This window comes from Herpailurus yagouaroundi, unplaced genomic scaffold, assembly GCF_014898765.1.
Source record: "Herpailurus yagouaroundi ecotype Mexico unplaced genomic scaffold, PumYag 142, whole genome shotgun sequence".
Lineage (NCBI taxonomy): Eukaryota > Metazoa > Chordata > Mammalia > Carnivora > Felidae > Herpailurus > Herpailurus yagouaroundi.
Window position 1 is genome coordinate 62,436,345 of NW_024412397.1, and position 22,675 is coordinate 62,459,019.

Here is a 22,675-nt window from a genome sequence, read left to right on the forward strand (position 1 = left end):
GCCATGGCTTATACCCAGTAACTATATTCTGGGCTAAGCCCTAGCCGTGGGCAGACAGAAAAGTAAGCATTAAACACAGCAGCATGACTTGGAACTGCAGTGAAGACAGACCTCACTTTTGCAGAAATCTGAACTACTTTGTGGGTCAGGCTCCACATAGGACCCGACACGGGCAATGCTCACCACAGTGCTGTGGGTCTCCTTGTGCAGACCAGGAAACCCACAGGTGGCCGTGCTAGCTACTCCAGGCCATGCCGGCTGCCTTCTCAGACTCCACAGGTTTGAGTGCAGCTTTCGCATTAGACATGCAGATGCGGGTTACCATTTGACCAACCATCTCATGCACAGCTTTGTTCCTTTTCTTCCTGAGCCAAACCGGACTCATGTTTGGCACAACCCACCCTATTCCACTCAGGGGCCTCAGAGCCAAGGCCTACTGGAGCTCCACGCGTGCTGGCACTTCTCCTTGCAGTGGTACGAGGAAGCATAGTCTCCTCGTTGTGTAGAGAACAGCACACTCAACACCCTGACGGCCAAGTGAATCATACAGCCTTCGTCACTGAACTACCTACCACAAGCATCCTGAGGGAGGGAGGCAGTGAATGTGTTACATCTGCAGGTCACCGGGCAGAGCAGCTGAGGGACTCAAGTATGAGCTGAGGAGGGCTCCCAGGCTCCTGTAATGCTGAGTGACTGGCACCCACACAGCTGCTTCTGTGGTCCGGCGAGCTGGAGCTCGGCATCTCTGGGCCACCTGGAAGAGCGGTCCTGGGACAGAGCAGCATGCCGTCACACTTCCCACACTGTTGGTCCAGTGCTGCTCCGGGAACGCCATCTATGTCTTAAGTCTAAGAAGTCGTCGTTCCCACAACATACTTAACTGCATCAAGAATACACAAGGCAAGCTGTAATAACAAATCCATGTGATGGCTTGGGACAGTCTGCCAGGCCTGCTATGGTCACACACTGACTTCCAGACCCAGGTGGTGTGAACAATGTCTGGTCATGACCAGCCTGGTGAGAATGTAAACCGATGCCATTGTCACAAGATTCTCGCACTGACTTGATATGAATGTACTTTATATCCAGAGTTCATCATTTCAGAATGTACAAATCTAGAAGTTGCCAGGCATCTTGTGGGAGCTGGTTAAGAACCAGGACTGAGGTTCTGGAGGATTTCTCTCTCCAAAGTTAGAACACTTAATTCCTTTCCATTATGTTTTCTAAAAGAAAACATCTCGAGCACAAAACAGTGACCCTCTGTTGAGTTCCGAAGAAAAAAAGTACAGTATGCTTTATTTTTGATGTAAAGAAGCCATATTTACATAATACATTCATATTTGTAGATATGTTACAGCTCTCTGTAGAAAACCATTCCATTAAAACAGCAACGTGAGATCTGCATTCAATCTTTAAAGTATTAAGTCAAATTAAAATATTCTTATCAGGACTCCAATGTAATTTCACAGCTCATCCACAGAGGGAAACTGAAGGGAAACAGGAATGAAGAGTGGGTGACGGCAAGAGAAAAATACACCCTCTCCCACACTGGCAAGACTCCACGATGGTGGATCCCCAACACAGCAGCTGGCACCACCCAAGGGGGGAGGGAGCAGCGCCAGGGTGCCGTCTCCACGCTCCCAGCCACTGTTGAGGGCCTGACAGGCTCGCGGACACATTCTGGGCCTTCAGAAAGTCACCCTGCCACCCTGGCTATGACTTCAGAGGCTGAGGACTAAGGACTCCTCTTCCCACCATTTCAACCAGGTCAGCAGATGGTTCTGATCAGCCTAGCAGTGTCCTTATTTCTCTGAGAAAGCCAGAATCGACCATAAGACAACAAGCTAAAATGGCCTCCCTCCTCGGATCTGGTTGGCGATTTTCTCATCCCGGGGCTCCTCTTTCTCCTTTTCCCGTTCTTTGTTCCAGTCTTTAAGGCCCTCTGGAAGCGAAGTGTCCTCATCCAAGCTTCCAGTGCCTTCCACAAATTCTTCATAGGTAGATTTTTCTGCAAACGGTCTGGGGCCCAAAAGTTCAACCATGTCATTCTTATCTAATACTTCTTTTTCTAATAATAGAAGAGCAACCTGAAATACAAACAATTCCCGTTAAACACAATTACTCAGTATAAGTCTTTTCAAAGCTAATCATTTTTATTTATAGCTTAGCCCCATTCCAAAATAGGATTTAAGACCACTGAAAAAACGATACATAAGGTCCCATGATTTTAGAGTAAAATATACAAAATATTGGAAAAACAATTGCTCACCAGTAAGGGAGCAGCTAAATACATTGTGATACATTCACACAATGAACAATTATGTACCTATAAGGAAGAATCTCTCTGTTCTACATACATCATGGGAAGACATATTCAGGGAGAAAAGGTAGATGCACACCTTTGTATGGTATGCTACATTGCTTTTAAAAGGAGAAAGATATTTATCTTTTTCTGTGCTTATATGTATACGTAAAGAAGTTCTGGAAGGATACACTAGTGTCTAGGAGGGCGAGTTGGAGGAAAGGGCAGAAATAGGTAAGCAGGAAATTTTAAAAGTTAGTCAGAAAAAATAAAGACAAGAGTAGAGATACAAAAGGAAGCCAGGAAGGTTTATATAAAAACATGTACCTTGAAGTTCTAGTCATTTGTATGCTCGAACTACAAACCTGACAGTACCCCTTGTAACAGGCCACCAAGAAAGAGCCACCTGAGCAGCTATGTGTATGCGGGGGAGCGAGGATGGTATCAGGGGAGCAGGGCAGAGTGGTTCTATTAGAGCATCTGACCATTACAAAGACAGTGAAACGGGTTAAAATATAAACTGACCTATAGAAGATATTTAGTTCCTGAGGTAACTCCCTATTTAGAAATTTAACTTCTCCGTACCTTACACTAAATGCTATGTGTTTAAAAGATACTATGTGTTAAAAGATAAAACAATTTTTGTGTTTTTTCAATTTTCAAAAACTTTATTATGGAATACTGCAAATATGCACAAAAGTTGTAAATGGATAACGTATCCCCATGGAGCCGCTATCAACGGTTAATCAATTTAGGGCCATTTTTGTTTCATCTACTCCCCAAATTATTCTGAAGAAAATCCCAGCTGTCGTTTTGTCTGTATATATTTTTGTTTCTAAGAGATAAAAACTCTTAAAAACATAACGAAGTTTTCTTCTTAGATCACCATTATTTCTCAATTTGCCTATTTACACAGTTGTGGGTAACCTACTTAAGTTGAAATAATGTTACTTAACATCTCCATGTACTAGTTTCTTCTGTAAAATGGGATGACAATGAGGATTTCAGAGAGAAGTTCATGCACCTTAGCCAGTACCTGGTGCACATGAGACGATGAGTGAATGCTAGCTGGTTACTCTTATTCTCCTAAAGCTCAGCGCCCACGGATTATCCTATCAAAGGAGTACAGTGAGGCCCAGAATGTGGAGGGCACTAGTCGGAGCAGCAAAGACTCCAACCACCTCTCCTCTTGATGGCTCCCTTTCTCCCGGCTGGCTCAAACATCACTCTTAGCAGATCTAATTTTCTCAAACGGGCTGGAAGGTACTTCAGAACTCTGCAGTGTTTCGAGATCCTCACTCTGTTGAACAAATTTCCCCTTCCCAAACAAGTCTTTGTTACCACTGTCAGTACGTGCATTATACACGCAAAAGGATAACTGGACCCACTGAAACTCCCTGGATCTACGGTGTGCGTGTTGGGATCCTCCCCTCGAATCCCTGTACACAGTGTCCTGCAGCCAGAGGTCTTCAGTGAGCTCCTCCACTGTCTTTCACAGCTCAGGTCCTTCTTTCCCACAACTGCCTATTGGGGGCACCACCAAGAGATCCCATCTCCAGCCTGGACCTCCTATCCAGGTCTCATCTGCAAATGCCCATTGCCCACGTCTCTTGGGTGTCAAGACTGACCCTGTCCTCTGTGTTTGCCACTAGGAGTCATCTCAAGGGCTTTCTTCTTGTTCATTCTGTACATTTGACCAATAAATCTCAGTTTTTCAGATCTGTCTGTGCCTTACTTCTGCTGCTACTCCCAGTACCATGCCAGGAATATAGAAGAGACCCACAGCAGCCTCTGAGCTGGTCTCTCCCACCACCCTGGACTGGCACACTGCTGCCATACTCTCCTTCAAATGATGACCTTCATCACTTTCACTTAAGACTCTTTAAGGACTCCCTAGTATAAAACAAAGGGGCTGGATGAGATCATTTTGAAGGTCACTCTTATTTCTAAAACTGTTTCTAAACTTTCTAGCTAGTTTATGAGAACCTGGGCAACTGCAGCCCCCTCCCCCCAAATATCTGCTCAATCCTGCCCTGCTCCACACACACTTCCTGCTCACCAGGCCTCCATGCGGCCGTGTCCTTCTCTCTGCTCCCCTCCTCTCCTGGTTCACTGTAGCTTGACTTCTAGGTAAAATCTTGTTCTATCTTCTACAAGAAGCCTTTGCTGTCCACTCTGATCTTCCTTTCTCAGAGCTCCCGGCTATGCCTTCCAGTGTCCCAGGGTGCCAGCTCTCTCCACCTGCACTGAGCACTTTTGTAAAAAGACATCACAGGTGCTTCTGGATTGGCTAGCATGGGGCAGGTTCACAGGAGGACTCTCTGTGAAGACCTACTGATGGAATAGCAATGCTGGAATATTCTTTACCTGTGTCAACCCCTCATAAAAGGCTTTCTCATTTGTGCTTCAGGAGTGTGGAAAGTTCAAAGAACGAAAAATTTTAACTTTGGTTGCATGGATTCTGAATAATTAAGGGTTTACTGGATGCGAGAAATCCACTGAATTTGGGAAGAATCCCTCCCTTTGGTAGGTGCTATCATATGACGTACAACAGAAAATACAAAGCACGTTTATTCACAAAGCTCATAATTAAGCCAAAGGTAATCTGCATGTGCAGACTCCTACTTATCTAGTTGGGCTAGCTTTTGTTTGCCCTTTCGTCACTACCTGTTTATTCCAGGGGTGAAAATCAGTGGTAAATTCCCATCTGTCTGCTGAGTTCCTTTCTGAGGAGTACGGGTAAAACACACGGTAGGGAGGAGGGCTGATTCAGTTGTGTATTTTGTGGTTATGAACAGTCGTGATTAATCCTGCACTCATGTTCCTAAAAGCCACAGGGGCTGGGACTGTGTTCTACTTTTGCTCACTACTGCATTCCCACCTCCTCACAGAGACAGAGCAGAAGCAAAGTCAGAATAAAGAAAGGAACCAAGAGTTAGCCAGTTCCAGGAAACGCTAATGTCTATAAACAAACCCAAATAGTCAAGCCATCACTTTAATCTTTTTTTCCTTCAAAATCATGTAGTGAATTATTCATACAATTAGCACCTACCTTCTCCACATCAGCTTTCTTTTCCGTGAGAAGAGCCACTGTTCTTTTATAAGCATCGTTAATAAGTATTCGCACCTCATCATCTATCAGTCTTGCGGTAGCTTCACTATAAGGTTTCTCTAAAACCATATCACCCTGACGTGGGAGGTCAAAGGAGATTTGGCCGACCTTTTCGTTCATGCCAAACTGAACAATCTGAAAAAGAATACGTGATTAGTGGTGGGCGTCCAGTTTGTGGACAGGCTGATTTATAAAATGGCAGTAAGTCTTTACAATGGCGTTAACTCCGCACATTTCACTTCACTACTCTTTAACCTGGCAAAATCTACAGGGCATCCCTGGATTGGCTGAGTGGACAAGGGTGTTCTGTGTAGACAGTGGTAGTGATGTCTTCAACTAGAAGACACAAGACAAGAAGCCCAAAGACAACATCTACGAGACCTGCAAGATACTGCAAGAGAAGCCAGCCTCTGACAGACCCAAGAGGATAAAACCCAAGCCCTCCAGGCTCTTCCTGTAAAGGGAAGTGTGCCAACCTGAGAACAAGTGATCCTGGAAGGGAGTTTACTTTTTCCTGTTCCCTGAAGCCCTGGGGTCCAGTCTGGACCCCCCAAAACTAAAAAGCCCCATGTTAAGAAGTTTCTGGAAGTAAAATCCAAATGCACTAGAAAAGAGAAAGCCAAGATGAAAGTAGGGAGCAGGAACAGAGCCAAGAGAACTCAGAGAGCAAGATGCCATGTTCTTAAAACCTTCATGAAACAATAGAAAAGGGAATTCTAAAGCTAGAAAACTAGAAAAGCTAGCTTCTCCCTCTTAAGAGGTCAAGAAAGCAAATTTCATATAAAATGGGCAACAGAAAAATGTCTAAGAAGTTGTCACAAGAAAAAAGGAGCAGAATAACATCTCCATACATAACGACAGGAGGACGGGAAGACACCCATAAAAAGATGAAAACTGTAACCTGCCACTTAAGAAAGCATGAAAGAAATAAGGAAAATAACATAAAACATGAAAGAGTAACATAAATCAGAATCAAAAACACTTAGATGAGGTGCTAAAACACAGAAAAAAGTTACATATGAAAGAAAACACTATTTTAAAAATGAACATTAAGGCACAAAGAACGCAAGAGCAAACAACCACAATAATGTCCTGAGAAACAGAAGGTAAAGAGGACAACTATTAAAAAAACAAAACAACAAAAACAAAACCGTCATTAAAAAAGACCTGAGAAAGTGACAGACCAGAAGAAGGGCTGACATACGGGTAACAGGAGTTCCCAAAGAAAGTCATTTATATCAAGTTCCAAGACAGCAAAACTTTGGGGAGGTACACACAGGGATAAAGAAAATTTGGGTAGGATGATAACAAGCCAGGAGAGTGGATGGTCCCACAGGAAGGGAGGGGACTACGAAGGGACGCTCTTAGGAACAGCCCAGGGTACAGGCAGTGTTGTGCCACGGGATCACACAGGCTTATAAATGGAACTTTAAACTATGCATACGTACTTCGCAGACTCTTAGTACCATAGATATCTCCTGCCTTTCCAAAGTTCGCGTTGTGCCACTTGCTTTCACAAAAGACCCTACGGCAGTACCTGCTTTCACCAACCCAAAGAAATTGGAAGAGGACTTTCTTTCACTTTTATGAAAAGAAGTGAAAAGAGCATTCAGCATTTGTTTTGCAGCAAGCTGTTACACCTTAGGTGTGCTACAAACAGGGAGTGGCACAGCCAGGCTCCCTTAGCAAGACATGTCCTGAGCTCTAATAGCCTCCCAGCGGTTATTTTTTGGGTGTGGGAACATTCAGAAAATGCTCCATATAAATTAATAGTAAGTGCTTCTTTGCTTTGAGCCATTTCAGCTTCCAAAAGGTTTCATAGGAATGCTCTACTTTCAGATAGTGGGAGAAATCTGTAAACTTTAAATACTGTGCTACCAAAAACCAAAAAAAACAAAAACAAAAAAAGAGTTTCTTATGAAAAAGTTTTGATTGCTTTAAAATGGATTTAAGAATTAATTCCTGCCTGAAAAGCCTCAGCCAAACACAACAGTATTGTTTCAGAGCCAACCACAAACATCCATTTCTCCTGCAAATGTGAGAAAGCAAAAAAGAAACACTCCATTTCATACACTTACTTGAGCATATGCACTCTGAGTTACTTTTCGCAAATCATCTTGAGCACCAGTTGTAATTCTTCCAAAGAAGATTTCCTCTGACACTCGGCCACCCAGAGTCATGCACATCCTGTCCAAGAGCTGCTCTTTGGTGTATAAGTATTGCTCTTTGGGTAAATACTGAGCATAACCTAGTCCTTTGCCCCGTGGGATGATGGAGACCTGGCAAGTAGAAAATATACAAAATGCTGACAACTCAGAAAAACACAAAAAAACAAAACCAAAAATGTTGAGGATTCTACCACCAAATGTTGACCACAATGTTTATCTATACGTAGATAAGGTCACTGATGAAAAATAAGCATGACAGCTGGGAATTTCCGTCAGCCTTGGCAGGAGGAGAGCTGGCAGGAGGAGAGCTGGCAGGAGTGACCGCTCAGGGAGGATATTTTCTTAGGATAACTTCACCTTAGAGTTCTAGACAGTATTTCTTGTCTTTCTATAAGACTCAACTGAAATTATTCAGTCTTGACAAAAGGACAACTGGTGAGTGATGACTCCTTCTGACAGCTCAAATATGGCCTAGGCACCATTCAACTTGAGTGAGCCCCAGCCACAACCTCCTTTACCGGACAAAGGGGAAGGCAGACCTAGATGCTCAGCAGGCTTCATTTTCTCCTCTAAGTGTTTTCTGCCGCTGCGTAAACTCCTTAAAATTAAAAAAAATCAACTTTATTGGGGATAGTTTATATTCAGTAAAATGTACCCATTTTAAGTGTACAGTCCAATGAGTTTTGACAAACCGAACTTCCTACCACAACAAAGATACAAATCCTTTCTCCATCCTGCAAAGTTCCTTTGTATTCCTTCTGGTCAGTCTTACCCCACACTTCCCCTCCAGCCCCAGGCAGCCGGAGATATGCTTCCAGTCCCTATGGATCAGTCACCATTTCTGGAACTGTATACAAATGGAATCATACAGTATGTACTTTACTGTGTCTGGTTTCTTTTATTGTTTCTGAGATTTGCCCACACTGCTGTGTGTATTAATAGTTCATTCATTTTTACTGCTGGGTAGCATTCCATTGTACAAACATACCAAACATCCATTTCATTCTTGAGGGACATCAGGGTTGTCTCCAGTTTATTGCTATTATGAATAAAGCAATAAAAGTCTTTGTGTGGACATGTTTTTATTTCTCTTGGGTGATTATATACAGGAGTGAGATCATTTGGTTGTATGGAAGAATTTGTTTACCCTTATAGGAAACTGCCAAATTGTTTTTCAAAAGGGATATATCACTTCACATTCCCATCAGCAGTGGATGAGGACTCCAGCTAGACTGACATCTTAACCAACCAACACTCAGGACTGACTTTGTAACTTTAACCATTCTGATAGTTACATGGTGGTGTTTCATTGTGGTTTAATTTGCACTTTCCTGATGACTAATGGAGTATCTGCATGTGCTTAATGTCTATATGTATACCTTCTCTTGTGAAGTATAGGCTCAGATCTTTTCCCCATCATTTCACTGGGTTGCTCATTTTCTTACAGAATTTTAAGAGTTTTTTACATATTCTAAATACAAGTCCTTTGTCATATATGTACTGTAAGTATATGACTTGTCTTTCATTTTCTTAACAGTGCCTTTCAAAGACAAAATATTCTCAATTTTGATGATATCCCACATAACTTTCCTTCTGTGGTTCATGCTTTTTGTATACTAAGACAGTTCTGCCTAAGGTTACAAAGATTTTTGACCTATGTTTTCCTCTAAAAGTTTATTGTTTTAGTTTTTACAATCTATTTCAAATTAACTTTTTACATATGATGTAAGGGTCAACATTAGCTTTTTCCCCCACATGAACACTGAGTTGCTAGAACCAGTGTGACAATCCTCCTCACCTTAAATTACTTTGGCACTTCTGTTGAAAATCAATTATTTAATTAGTTATGTGTGATTATTTAATCAACAAATCAATTATTTATGTGGGATGGATCTATTCCATCCCAGTGAACTGTTTAGTCCCTTCCGCAATATTAGTCTTCATTACTGTAGCTTTATTCAAAGTCTTAAAATTGGGAGTGTAACCCCTTCAAACTTGTTTTGGTTTATTCTAGTTGATATACATTTCCATATAAATTTTAGATCTGCTTATCAATTTCTATTAAAAAAAAGTCTGCTATATTTACAGCAGAGATGTGAGCTGAAACTATACATAAGTTTGGGGAGAACGGTGATCATGGTATTTCATGAACACAGTGTATTTCTGTTTTTATTTAGGTCTTATTTAATTCAATGTACAGATCCTACAAATACTTCAGTAGATGTATCCTTAAATATTTCATGTTTCTGGATGTTGTTGTAAATTAAATTGAATTTTTAAAATTTCATTTTCCAATTGTTCACTGCTAAAATACAGAAATACAATTGATCTTTGTATACTGATCCTGAATTCTATAACCTTATTAACTTCACTTTTAGCTTCTAATGGCTTCTCTGCAGATTATCTAGTATGGTTTATTATTGTTGTTTATTTTTTGAGAGAAAGAGACAAAGTGTGAGTGAGGGAGGAGCAGAGAGAGAGGGAGACACAGAATCTGAAGTAGGCTCCAGGCTCTAAGCTGTCAGCACTGAGCCTGATGCAGGGCTCGAACTCATGAACCATGAAATCATGACCTGAGCCCAAGTCGGACGCTTAACCGACTGAGCCACCCAGGTGTCCCAGTTGTTGTCATTTTTTTAAGTAAACTCTACCCCCAACATGGGACTTGAACTCATGACTCCAAGATCAAGAGTGGTATGCTCTACGGACTGAGCCAGTCAGGGGCCCCGATCTAGGATGTTTTATGCACACTTTATCTCCTCTGTGGTCACCTTGCTTCAGGGGATCCCCCTCCATTTCCAGTAGTCCCCTGACATCGCAAGTCAGACTGCTGCTTCCTGTGGTTCATGCTGTACCGGTTTGGGGGCCGCACTCGGTTGAAAAAGCAAAAATTTAACAATCTCACTTGGTACACCCATCTTTCAGGAGATTTCTCTTTGGTTTCTTTCTTTTTTGCCAGGCTCTCTGGGGTCTCCCTGTGCAGGCATTGTTTAGTGGTCAGCCAGGGAGTTGGGCAGTTTCAACTCAGACCTGGGTCTCATTCCTCTGTAACTTTCTTGCTTTCAGGATTTTCCTGTTAAATTTCCAATAGTCTTCAAATCCTGAGCTCTCTCCTCTGCCGCATCAATACGGTAAAGCCAGCCTTTTCCATCACTGTGGCCACGGAAAATTCCTCAGGCAAGAAAGTCACTAACTCCCAATTCTAACCCACTATAGCTACTGCTTTTCAAAAGTAAACTCTCCTCCAGCTTTGATCTGCTTTGGACACTTTTCAGTCCCCTTAAATAGCAGTCTTCTTTCCAAACTTTATAACTTATTTGCAGGAAGGTTTGCTAACCTCTTCATCCCACTGTCATTACCAGACATCTTGGCCAAATTTCTTTATGTATTTATCTTTGTGGGAGTGCGACTTTTTCCTCAAGTAATTGCTCACACAATCTGTCTGACACGAACTGTTTTACCTTTAAGAGTGGGTCTGCGTGTTCCAGATACCACCCGGCAACCGCGTGACCTGCCTCATGGTATGCCACGGTCTTCTTCTCCTCGGGCTGCAGAACCTGGGTTTTTTTCTCTAAGCCTGACAAAATAATAACAAAAAACCAAAAACACTGACTCTGTGGCACTGTCATAAAAAGATGGTTTTTCGATCTACACACTTCAATCTACACAGTCTCTAATGTGATTTAGAGACTAAGCTGTCTGCGACAATCCAGAAATTCCCAACCATGGTCAGACTAAGAGCAAAGGACCAACTTCAAAATACACCCAACTCTTGCAAAATGCATTCACTACCCCCAGGACTACTTTTTTCTGAACTCTCCCACGCTTTTGAGTCATCTATTTTGTTTTGGGAAATAGAAATGCAAGACAAAATTCAGCATTTAGGTCAAAAAACATAAAATTCATAGAAAGCACAGAAAACAAATTCCATGCCCATTCATGGAATGACCCCTGCTTAGTCCAGGTACTTGGAATTATGAAGTGCAGGGTAAACAAAGATGAGACTGCCTGCTGTCTGCTCCTGACGGAAGGCAAACGGGAGAGGAAAAAGGGAGCCGGATGAAGATCTGGAAACACCTACTCAGCAAGTCAGTAAGACCAATGCTGCAGCAGCCAACACACTAATCAACTGACCCCAGGGATTCCAAGAACGAGCAGCAGGGCAGACCTGAGAAAACAGACCCAGGAGACCCCTTGTGCTGGGCCCACGTGTTGACTACACAGCCGGGGACCCCTAATCCAAGTACAATTCCTCTCTGGCCTGGATCAAGGTGGATGCTAAATTCATTTGCACCTCTGTACTATAGACACTAACCACATAGCTTGTACTCATACAAATCATTACACCATGACGAAAGTAGTTTGGTTGTGTTCAAGGTAACGCATCTGAGAGAATTTCCCAAATGATAACATATTAAGGAGTCCAAAGGATTAAAAAAAAGAGAGAGTGCTTTGTTCCCAATAACACAACCCAAGACAAGTACATACCACAGAGCTGGAAAGGTGGAGATTTACAGAAGGTAAGCCCGCTGTCTTCCAGAGATAAGCAGTTCTTGCTTGTATAAGAAAATATGAATCCCACACCTCACCAAGTTTACCCCTGGAATTTTTCATTTTCCCAGTATGCTTACTGCAGAACAATTGCTCGTGGCCAGTTTACAGTGGCTGAGCTGTGAACAGGCAAGTGTCCGTCCACCTCAGAGCAAGGGCCCCTCCTAGACTTGCCGCCCTGACCTCTTCCACACTGAGCACTGACTGTTCCCCCACCTAAAAGGCACAGACACGCAGCTTTCACCTGCCTCTACAGTGAAATGTTTTAATTCCACTCACAACTCTATCAACTTAGATTTTTTTTTTCTTTTCAATTAACAAATTTCTAGAATAAGTAGTCCATTCATTCAATGGTTGGTTAGTTAGTTAGTTAGCATCTAACCCAGGTTAAACACACTGCTATACTAGCCTCTAGATCCTCACGGGAATCTCCATTAATCTGGCTTCGTATTATCCACTCAGTTGAAACTGTCACGTCACGAGACACCAAGAAGAGTCTTGTTGCCAAATCCGAGGTCATGCTCCTCAATGTCCCACATCACTGGACCCTGCCTTTAAGTCCTTTGTAAATGTGTCTTTGCCCTTGTCTCCCATCTCTTCCAACCTCCTGGATCTCCTCTAATGGCATCTATTCCTTGCCTTATTCGCTGATGCACCTCCTGGGCCTGTGGCATACAAGCTCTGCTGACCTCGCTGGCTCACTTTCCTCGCCTCCGCTACCAAATACAGGCAGTGTTTACTGTGCGTCCCCTACCCCCCAAGCCCTCTCACCCACCTCCACACCACGGGAACCACAGCTTCTGGCACCGTGGTGCTGCAGAGTTCCACATGGACAGCCCGCCCGGCTTGTCTCAAATTCTGCACATTCCATCTTCTGCCAAACCAGCTGCCTCTCGAAGCACCCCATTTTTCCTATGGCCTGTAAGGCTGTCCTTTTTTTTTTTTTTTGCCTATTATCGCCGGGACTACCTGTGCTAAAGTACACTACCCCACATTGATGACTACGATGTTCTCTGCCTTCAGATGCCGCTCTCTTCTTCAATGTCAGATTCTTTTTCTTAAAGCCTACTCAATAGCTCAGGAAAAATCCATTAGTTTAATACTAGCCACAGGACAACAGTTTCAAAAGCCCCTGAACTCAACATTTAAGGCTTTCTAAAATCTAGATTTAAATATTTTCAGCTTTGCCTTACCTCCCAAAGAACTGGAGTCTGACTGGTTTGCTTTCCCTCACCAAAACACGGGCTGTAACCCTACCTCTAAACTACCTTCTGTTCCTGCCACTCTGATGCCATACCTACCCCCCCACCCGCTACTGAAACCTGTTTAAATCCCCCCTCTTCTATAGAGCTGTGCCTGACCATAGTGCCCTTCCCCTCTTTGCCCCTCTGGAATTATCTTTTTATGCATATTAAACTATAAGCTCCCTAGAAGGCATGGAAAACGTGTACATCCCCTACTGTGCTTGTGGGGTGAGCATTTCCTGGTTAAACAGCTGCTACAGCTGTTTATCCATCACCTATACCTAGCACAGGGCACATTTATGCAATAAAATATTTGGAAAAAGGAAGGTTGTTTTTCAAAACATTCTCAAAACACTACATCGGTATAATTCAGGGGAAGACACCTTGCTGCTTGCTGCCAATACAAGTGAGGAGTAGTTTGGGCTGCTGTCTCAAACTCACCCAAACCAACAGCACCCATCTCCACCAGACCATGGGGTGGGTGGGGGAAGGGGAAGTTCACAGTACCGAGAGACACAGCAGGTGCATGGTGAGCCCCAGGGTGGGGTGGATAGACTTTTCTTTGCTTCTAGATCTTGCCAAAACAGAGAAACCTATAGTCTCAAACTGATTTTATTGGCCTTTTGACTTGAGTTATATTCAGTTTACTTACCACCAATCACCCGCTCAATTGCTTGTTCAAAGTGTTTCTGATTTATGGAATCCGAAAGGTGTCTTGCAGCAATCAGAGCCGCTTCATTACAGACATTAGCAACATCAGCCCCTACAAAATGAATACAGAACAGCTTACCACCAAATATACTTGAACTGATTGGTCACACATTACGGATGATCATATCCAGTCAGTTTCTCAACCAGCAGTAGACTAAATAAGGGCTTAATGTAATATAATTCAGTTTGACTCATGATGACCCTAAGCTGTTCTAGCAGTCAGTAATAGCCTGGTACAATCCTGGCCCTTTGAACTGAGATGCAAGTATCAGTAATAGTAAATAGATAATTATAAGCAGCCATTTACCTTTATAGGCAATATGGCTCATGTAACTACAAACTAAGATAGTCTTTAAAAATGCCCATTAATTGGGGCACCTGGGTGGCTCAGTCGGTTGGGCGTCTGACTTCGGCTCAGGTCATGATCTCACGGTCCGTGGGTTCGAGCCCCGCACTGGGCTCTGTGCTGACAGCTCAGAGCCTGGAGCCTGCTTCGGATTCTGTGTCTCCCCCTCTCTCTGACCCTCCCCCGTTCATGCTCTGTCTCTGTCTGTCTCAAAAATAAATAAGCATTAAAAAAAAATTTTTTTTTAAATGCCCATTAACTAACTTAGTTCTATCAACTCTGTTGGGAGAGTGACTAATACAGATGTTAGGCAATATGCTGAAATACAATGAAAAACATAAGCACTAAAAATAATGGTGCAGTTAAATACCAAAAGTTAAATATGTGAAGCTTGTCAAATGCTTTCTACATCCATAGGTCTCTTTATTATTTTTTGTTAAGGTTTCTTTATTTTTGAGAGAGAGAGAAAACAGAGGAGGGGCAGACAGAGGATTCAAAGTGGGCTCCGCACTGACAGCAGAAAGCCTAACGTGGGCCTCGAACTTACAAACCCCCGTGAGATCATAACCTGAGCTGAAATCGGGTGCTTAACAAACTGAGCCACCCAGGTGCCCCAATAAGTCTCTTTAAATTTTTTAATTTTTTAACGATTTATTTTTGAGAGAGAGTGAGCGCAAGTGGGGAAGGGGCAGAGGAAGGGGGTGGACAGAAGATCCAAAGCGGGCTCTACAATGACAGCAGCAAGCCCAATGCGGAGCTCAAACTCACAAACTGTAAGATCATGACCTGAGCCAAAGTCAGATGCTCAACTGACTGAGCCCCAAGTCTCTTGGTGCCCCAGGTCTCTTCAAATTAACTTTTCAGATAAAGTATATGGTAAGTCAAATAAGCTATAAACAAATAAGCTCAATAAACAAACATTAAAACATTATAAATTCCAAAGTCCAAAGATACAAAACAAAAAGTTAGAACCCTGGGACATTTAAGATGAATAACTTCTTCTAACCATATACTTACATATAATCCTCTAAGACTTTCCAAATGTTCATTTTTATTTCATTTTGAGTTTGAAAGAAAGATAGGAGAAAGGAGTTTGGAAGAAAAGAAATTTGAGTTTGGAAGAAGTGAGAAAGGCTCACATTTACATTTTAAAACTCTTGGAATAAACACATGCAAAGATACTCAACATCACTGGTCATTAGAGACACAAATCAAAACCACGAGATGCCACTAAGGTGGCTGCAATCAAATAGACAGACAACGACCAGTGTTGGCAAGAATGTGGAAAAACTGGAACCCTCTTACATTGCTGGTGAGAATGTAAAATGGTGAAGCCACCCTGGAAAACAGATTGATAGTTCCTCAAAAAGTGATTCAGCCACTCTACTCCTAGGTATATAGCCAGAGAAATGAAACGTATGTCCACATAAAAATCTGTACATGGATGTTCACAGCAGCATCATTCACAATAGCAAAAAGATGGAAACAACCCAATAAAGAAGATGTGGTCCATCCACACATTGGAATATTATCCAGCCAGGGAAAGGAATAAAGTCCTGACACCTGCTGCCACATGGCTCAACTCTGAAGACACTACACTTAAGTGGAAGGAGCCAGGGAGAAAGGATCCTATGTGGTGTAATTCTTTTTACATGAAATGTCCAGAATAAGAAGATCTATAAAAATGGAAAGTAGGTGAGGGGTTGCCTAGGGCTGGGGATGGAGGGAGTAGCTGCTAATGGATTCTTCTGGGGTGATAAAAATGACCTAAAATTAGACTACAGCAGTTACAGTGCAACCCTGTAAATACACTTTTTAAAAACCACTGAATCATGCACTTTACAATTCACAGATGAACTTTATGGTATGTGAATTTTATGTCAGTAGAGTTGTTAAAAAAAAAAAAACAAAAAAAACCAAAACACCCACATACAAATAATCCAGAGGCAGCAGGAAGAGGGTGGGGTACATACGAAATAAGGTTTAACACGCACTGAGAACTGTTCCTGAAGCTAGGTGATGGGTGCAGAGGGGTTCATTATAGTATTTTCTCAATGTCTGTATATGTTTGAAGTCTCCCACTGAAGAGGCCCCAAGGTGAGAGGTAAAAGTGCACTGGGAGCTGGTAAAGGTCACTGGTTTAAAAGACTTCTGACACAGGACATCAGGTTCTGTTCCACTCACCTGAAAACCCTGGAGTTAAGGAGGCAAGTTTTCTTGCTAGCTTCTCCTTTTCCAGGGCACTGTCCAGCTTCAATGGTCTGAGGTGAACTTTGAAAATAGAGGCTCTTCCTTTTATGTCCGGTGGTCCTTGAGAAATTATTTTTAAGGAAAAAAAAAATCAAAGTGAAATAGTTATATCTCTCCTCATAAGAACTGGACTGAACCTGATGAAGGTCATCTCACCAATAAATATCTGCCTATCGAAACGCCCTGGCCTCATCAGTGCCGGGTCTAGAATATCTGGTCGATTGGTGCCCGCCAAAATGACGACGTTTGTTGTTGTGTTAAAACCTAGGGACATAAAAAAACAAATGCCAGACTTAAAGCTTTAAGCATCATTTCTATAAACACAAATGCCAAAGGGGTGCCTGGGTGGCTCAGCAGGTTAAGCACCTGACTCTTGGATTCAGGTCAGGTCATGATCTCATGGTTTTTGAGGTCAAGCCCCACATCAGGCTCTGTGCGGACCTTGCAAAGTCTACTTGGATCCTCTCTCTCTCCCTCTCTCGCTGTCCCTCCCCCACTTGCACTTTTTCAAGTGCGCATTCTGTCAAAATAAAACACATACACACATACCACACGTAAGATTGTAATTTATAGAACTGTAACTTGAGAATATGTTGTTCATTTTTTAAACGTTTTAAAATTGAGGTGATTAAATTTGCGAAGAATGTGTCTAACCTCCCTGGGCCACAAGACAACCCACTGAGTATTTGAAGACAGGTATCAACCTCCAATTCCAGCCCCTTTGCCAGACTCTGCTTGGTTCTATTGGTCACTTCTCCAATGTCAATGCCTTGGCTACAGGAGCCTTCACCCTCAGGACCCCGGCCCTGAAAGAGCTTTGGTGCTGACAGCCCACAAATATGGCCATACATGGACTGACCACCACAGAGGGAAGAGCTCTACCTTAATCGGATATAGGCAGACCTCGTTTTATTGCACTCTGCTTTACTGCACTTCACAGATACTGTGTTTTGTACAAATTGAAGGTCTGTGGCAACCTTATGCTGAGCAAGTCTATCAGTGCCATTTTTCCAAGAGCATTTGCTCACTCTGTCTCTATTACATTTTGGTAATTCTTACAATATTTCAAACTTTTTTGTTATTGTATTTGTTGTGGTGACCTGTGATCAGTAATCTTTAATGTTACTATTTGAATAGCTTTAGGGCACCACACACTGCACCCATATAAATGAATTTAACTGATAAATACTATGTGTGTGTTCTGACTGCTACAGCGATGAACTGTTCCCTCTCCCCCTCTCCTTGGGCATCCCTATTCCCTGAGACACAACAAAATTGAAATTAAGCCAATTAGCCCTACAGAGACCTCTAAGTGTTCGAGTGAAAGGAAGAGTCTCAAGTCTCTCACTTTAAATCAAAAGCTAGAAATGATTAAGCTCAGTGAGGAAGGCATGTTGAAAGCTGAGATAGACTGGAAAGCCAGGCCTCCTGTGCCAAATAGCCAAGGAGTAAATACAAACCAAAGGTTCTTGAAAGAAATTAAAATGCTATTCCAGTGGGCACATGATGATAAGAAAGCAAACAGACTTAATGCTGACATGGATAAAGTTTTAACTGTCTGGATAGAAGATCAAACCAGCCAAAACATTCTCTTAAGCCAAAGCCTAATCCAGAGCCAAGCCCTCACTCTCTTCATATCTATGAAGGCTGAGAGAGGTGAGGAAGCTGCAGAAAACAAGTTTGAAGCTGCCAGAGGGTGGCTCACGAGGTTAAAGCAGCTGTCTCCATAGCATAATAGGGCAAGGTGCAGCACCAGGTGCTGATGCAGAAGCTGCATCAAGTTATCCAGGTCTAGCTAAGGTAATTAATGAAAGAGGCTACACTAAGAAAAAGATTTTCAATGCAGATAAACAGTCTTGGATTGGAAGAAGATGCCACCTACGACTTTCATAGCTAGAGGGGAGATATCAGTGCCTGGCTTCAAAGCTTCAAAGGACAGGCTGACTCTCTTGTTTGTGGCTATGCAGCTGGTGACTTTAAACTGAAGCCAGTGCTCATTTGCCATTCTGAAAATCCTCAGGCCCTAAAGAATTATGCTAAATCTACTCTGCCTATGCTCTAGAAATGGAACAAAGCCTGATGAGGGCACATCTGTTTATAACATGGTTTACTGAATATTTTAAGCCCACTGTTGAGACAGCTGCTCAGAAAATATTACTTCTGACAATGCCCTGGTCACCCAAGAGCTCTGATGGAGATGTAGGAGACTAATGCTGTCTCATGCCTGCTAACACAACATCCATTCTGCAGCCCATGGATCAAGGAGTGATTTTGACTTTTAAGTCTTATGATTTATGAAATACATTTCGTAGGGCTATAGCTGCCAGAGATAATCAAAAGGATTCCCTATTCTGGATGCCACTAACAACATTTGTGATTCATGGAAGAGGTCAAGATATCAACATTGCCAGGAGTTTGGAAGAAGCTGATTTGCCCCCTCATGGATGAGTTCAGGACTTCAGTGGAGGCAGTGACTGCAGATGTGGGAGAAATAGCAAGAGAACCAGAATTACAAGTGGAGCCTGAAGATGTGACTGAATTACTGCAATCTCATGAGAAAACTTGGAACGTCTGAGGATTTGCTTCTTATGGATGAGCAAAGAAAGTAGTTTCTTGAGACGGACTCTAATCCTGGTAAAGTTGCTGTGAAAATCGTTGAAATTACAGTAAACTATTTAGACTGTAACAAAAACTTAGTTGATAAAGCAGGGGCAGGGTTTGAGAGGACTGACTCCAAACCTGAAAGGAGTTTACTGTGGGTAAACAATGCTATCAAACAGCATCGCATGCTACAGAGAAACTGTTCATGAAAGGGAAAGTCAGTCAATGCGGCAAACTTCGTTGCTGTCTTCTTTTAAGAAACTGCCACAAACCATCCCAGCCTTCAGCAGCCACCACCCTGATCAGTCAGCAACTGTCAACACTGAGGCAGGACCCCTTCACCAGCAAAAAGATTACAACTCACTGAAAGTTCAGATGATGGTTAGCATTTTTCAGCAATAGAAGCTAAAAAAGATTTTAAAATCTTTATTTATTTATTTTTGAGGGGAGGGAAGGGGCAGAGACAGAGGAAGACAGAGAATCCCAAATGGGCTCTGTGTAATTAGCACAGAGTCCGATGTGGGGCTCGAACTCAAGAACCAGGAGATCATGACCTGAGCTGAAATCAAGAGTTGGATGCTGAACGAACTGAGCCACACAGGCACTCTGAGCATTCTTTAATTAAAATATGTACCAAAAAAATACATACAATTTTTTAAGACACATACTGCATACCTAAATAGATTCAACATAATGTAAACATAACTTTTATATGCACTGGGAAACCAAAACATTCATCTGACTCGCTTATTGCGATAGTCACTTCATAGCAGTTGTCTGGAACTGAACCTGCAGTATCGCCGAGGATGCCTGTCTGATGTCCAGCTCAGTCTCGTAAACCAGCTTAGTACTGAGCACTGCGCTTCCCTTTCTGAGCACACAACAGCATCCGTGTATCTTACAGCACAAAGTATTCTCACATCCCACAAAATGGCTTTGCTAATAAAAGAAAAAGCTGACTAATGTGCAAAGACCGCTACTCTCTTAGTATCTGAAATCTGCCAAATTCACACACTTGGTTATGCATGGGTTTTCCTGATGCTTCAGAATCACAGATGATTTTAAGAATGAGACCACAATTCTTTTGCAATCATTTCACCAATTTTTCTCTTATTCACCTCCAGATGCAAACACCATCTTTTTTTTTTTTTTTTAATTTTTTTTCAACGTTTTTATTTATTTTTGGGACAGAGAGAGACAGAGCATGAACGGGGGAGGGGCAGAGAGAGAGGGAGACACAGAATCGGAAACAGGCTCCAGGCTCCGAGCCATCAGCCCAGAGCCTGACACGGGGCTCAAACTCACGGAGTGCGAGATCGTGACCTGGCTGAAGTCGGACGCTTAACCGACTGCGCCACCCAGGCGCCCTAAACACCATCTTAATACCAATATTGTTATGGCAGGCTGCCAAGTAAGAATATTTTGGCATTATCCATACTGGTACAGAAGAGCCTTTAAAAAGGGCTGTTTGTTTTAGAGAATACTTTTTTAAAATTTGACTCAATACCGACATAAGGATTCTCACTTTAGCTATATGGAAAACAATTAGAAAATGTAGTTTAAAATACAAAAGACTTGGGACGCCTGGGTGGCGCAGTCGGTTAAGCATCCGACTTCAGCCAGTTCACGATCTCGCGGTCCGTGAGTTCGAGCCCTGCATCAGGCTCTGGGCTGATGGCTCAGAGCCTGGAGCCTGTTTCGGATTCTGTGTCTCCCTCTCTCTCTGCCCCTCCCCCGTTCATGCTCTGTCTCTCTCTGTCCCAAAAATAAATAAAAACATTGAAAAAAAAAATTAATAAAATACAAAAGACTTGAATATTCACCATCCATCTCCACAAGCAGCTGATTGAGTGTATTCTCCTGTTCACTCTGCCCTCCAAAGTTGCCTCTTCCTCTCTTCCTTCCCACGGCATCTATTTCATCAATGAAGAGAATGCAAGGGGCATTCTTCCGAGCAAGGGCAAATAAGTCTCGGACCTGGATAAAAATATAAACACTAGAGTCACTTAACAACTGAAAATTATTTTCCTCCTAATAAAAAATAAACATCATGCTTCCATCCAAGAGGAAGATGATCTTTTTGTGTTAGATACTGTGTACTACATATTTAAAAAGAGTTATAAGAAGCAAAGAGGTGGCAAATGATGAGTAGGTGGTGGGTAACTGCTTTAAGGTGAGTAAATATTATTTCTATAATATCATAACTTACTGTATATATCAAAAGTGCTAACAATATCTGCTATTTTTATAGCAACAAATTAATACTACACATTTTTACCCTACCAAAAGAGAATACTGTAGAGGTGTAAACTTTATATTCAGTGTAAAAGTTCAAACTACTCTGGCCCGAGGCAGGCTGTTAATAAGCAGACACTTACTAACAGATCTAGGTAACATGTATACACACCGCAAAGGCCGTGAACTACGCAAGACCACACAGTGATCACCCCAGAGCATAATACAGTGCCCTGCCACTACAGGAGCAGGTGTGAGGCCCATGCATCTACATTCTGTCCTGCTAATAAGCATGTGCTTATGCTTATGATGAAGGAGTGGCCATCCCCAGGGTCTCAGCCTATCACCTGCCCCTTTTAAGAGATCCAGAAACAATCTCCTATGCCTCACATCCCTTTTCACTTCATTCACCAGAAGTCCAAGTTTCCCCATCATCCTTTCCTGCCTAGACTTCCTAGCTTTCATTCCTATAGTGCTCTGAACACATCCCCTAGGATAACTCATGTCCTGCCAAGGCCTCTCCCTCTGAACTCCAGATCAGTGATCAACAGATCCCCATCCTCTCACACCTCCTTCACCCCCTTGTCTGTCCCTGCAAAGCTCTCAACTGGAAGGGGTTTTGTCTTTCCATCCGAGCCAGTGGGAGTTGAAGTGCACCTCACGCAACATGACTACTGCCAAAACAATTCTGCTGGAAAACCCCTGCTCAGAGATTCCCACCATGTGGCAGACACGCTGCCCTCCTGGTTGTAGTACTTCCTGGGCCCGATTTCCCATTCTTCCAGCCTACCCCCACCCCCTCCACTGGGCACTATTTTTTTAGTGGTTCCTGGTTGGCCATCCCCTGACCCACCTCTTTCAATCACCTTCTGCTCTATTTTGTCATGGCCAGCAATGCCAAGGTTTCCCTACACAACCAGCTTCCCGTGGTCTACTCTGCCCCCTCCCACAGGTCTGGCTTGCTCATGTACTCAAGCTTCTCTCATAGCCAGCTTCTCCTGGATCTCTAGCCCATTAGGCCCACCACTTACCCCCACCACCCACAGCTCCTCTCCTGTCTTCAGCCAACCCCCACCACTCCTACCCGTACCAGATTCCATGATCCATCAACATAAACATTCAAGTCCCCCAGGCTCCCCTAGCCGTCTGACAGCC

General features: G+C 42.8%; 1 protein-coding gene across 1 annotated transcript in view; it reads right to left on the bottom strand.

Moving 5' to 3' along the window:
• Nucleotides 1-1,263: 1,263 nt before the first annotated feature.
• AFG3L2 (AFG3 like matrix AAA peptidase subunit 2) overlaps nucleotides 1,264-22,675 on the bottom strand; it is a 36,058-nt gene continuing 14,646 nt past the window's right edge. Inside the window, exons 9-16 of the mRNA XM_040479438.1 lie at nucleotides 21,109-21,262; nucleotides 16,841-16,948; nucleotides 16,619-16,744; nucleotides 14,030-14,140; nucleotides 11,044-11,159; nucleotides 7,493-7,693; nucleotides 5,355-5,549; nucleotides 1,264-2,087 (exon numbers count right to left, since the gene is read on the bottom strand). Coding sequence (XP_040335372.1) covers nucleotides 1,845-2,087; nucleotides 5,355-5,549; nucleotides 7,493-7,693; nucleotides 11,044-11,159; nucleotides 14,030-14,140; nucleotides 16,619-16,744; nucleotides 16,841-16,948; nucleotides 21,109-21,262 — 1,254 coding nt within the window. The 3' untranslated portion in view covers nucleotides 1,264-1,844. The remainder of the gene's footprint in view (nucleotides 2,088-5,354; nucleotides 5,550-7,492; nucleotides 7,694-11,043; nucleotides 11,160-14,029; nucleotides 14,141-16,618; nucleotides 16,745-16,840; nucleotides 16,949-21,108; nucleotides 21,263-22,675) is intronic.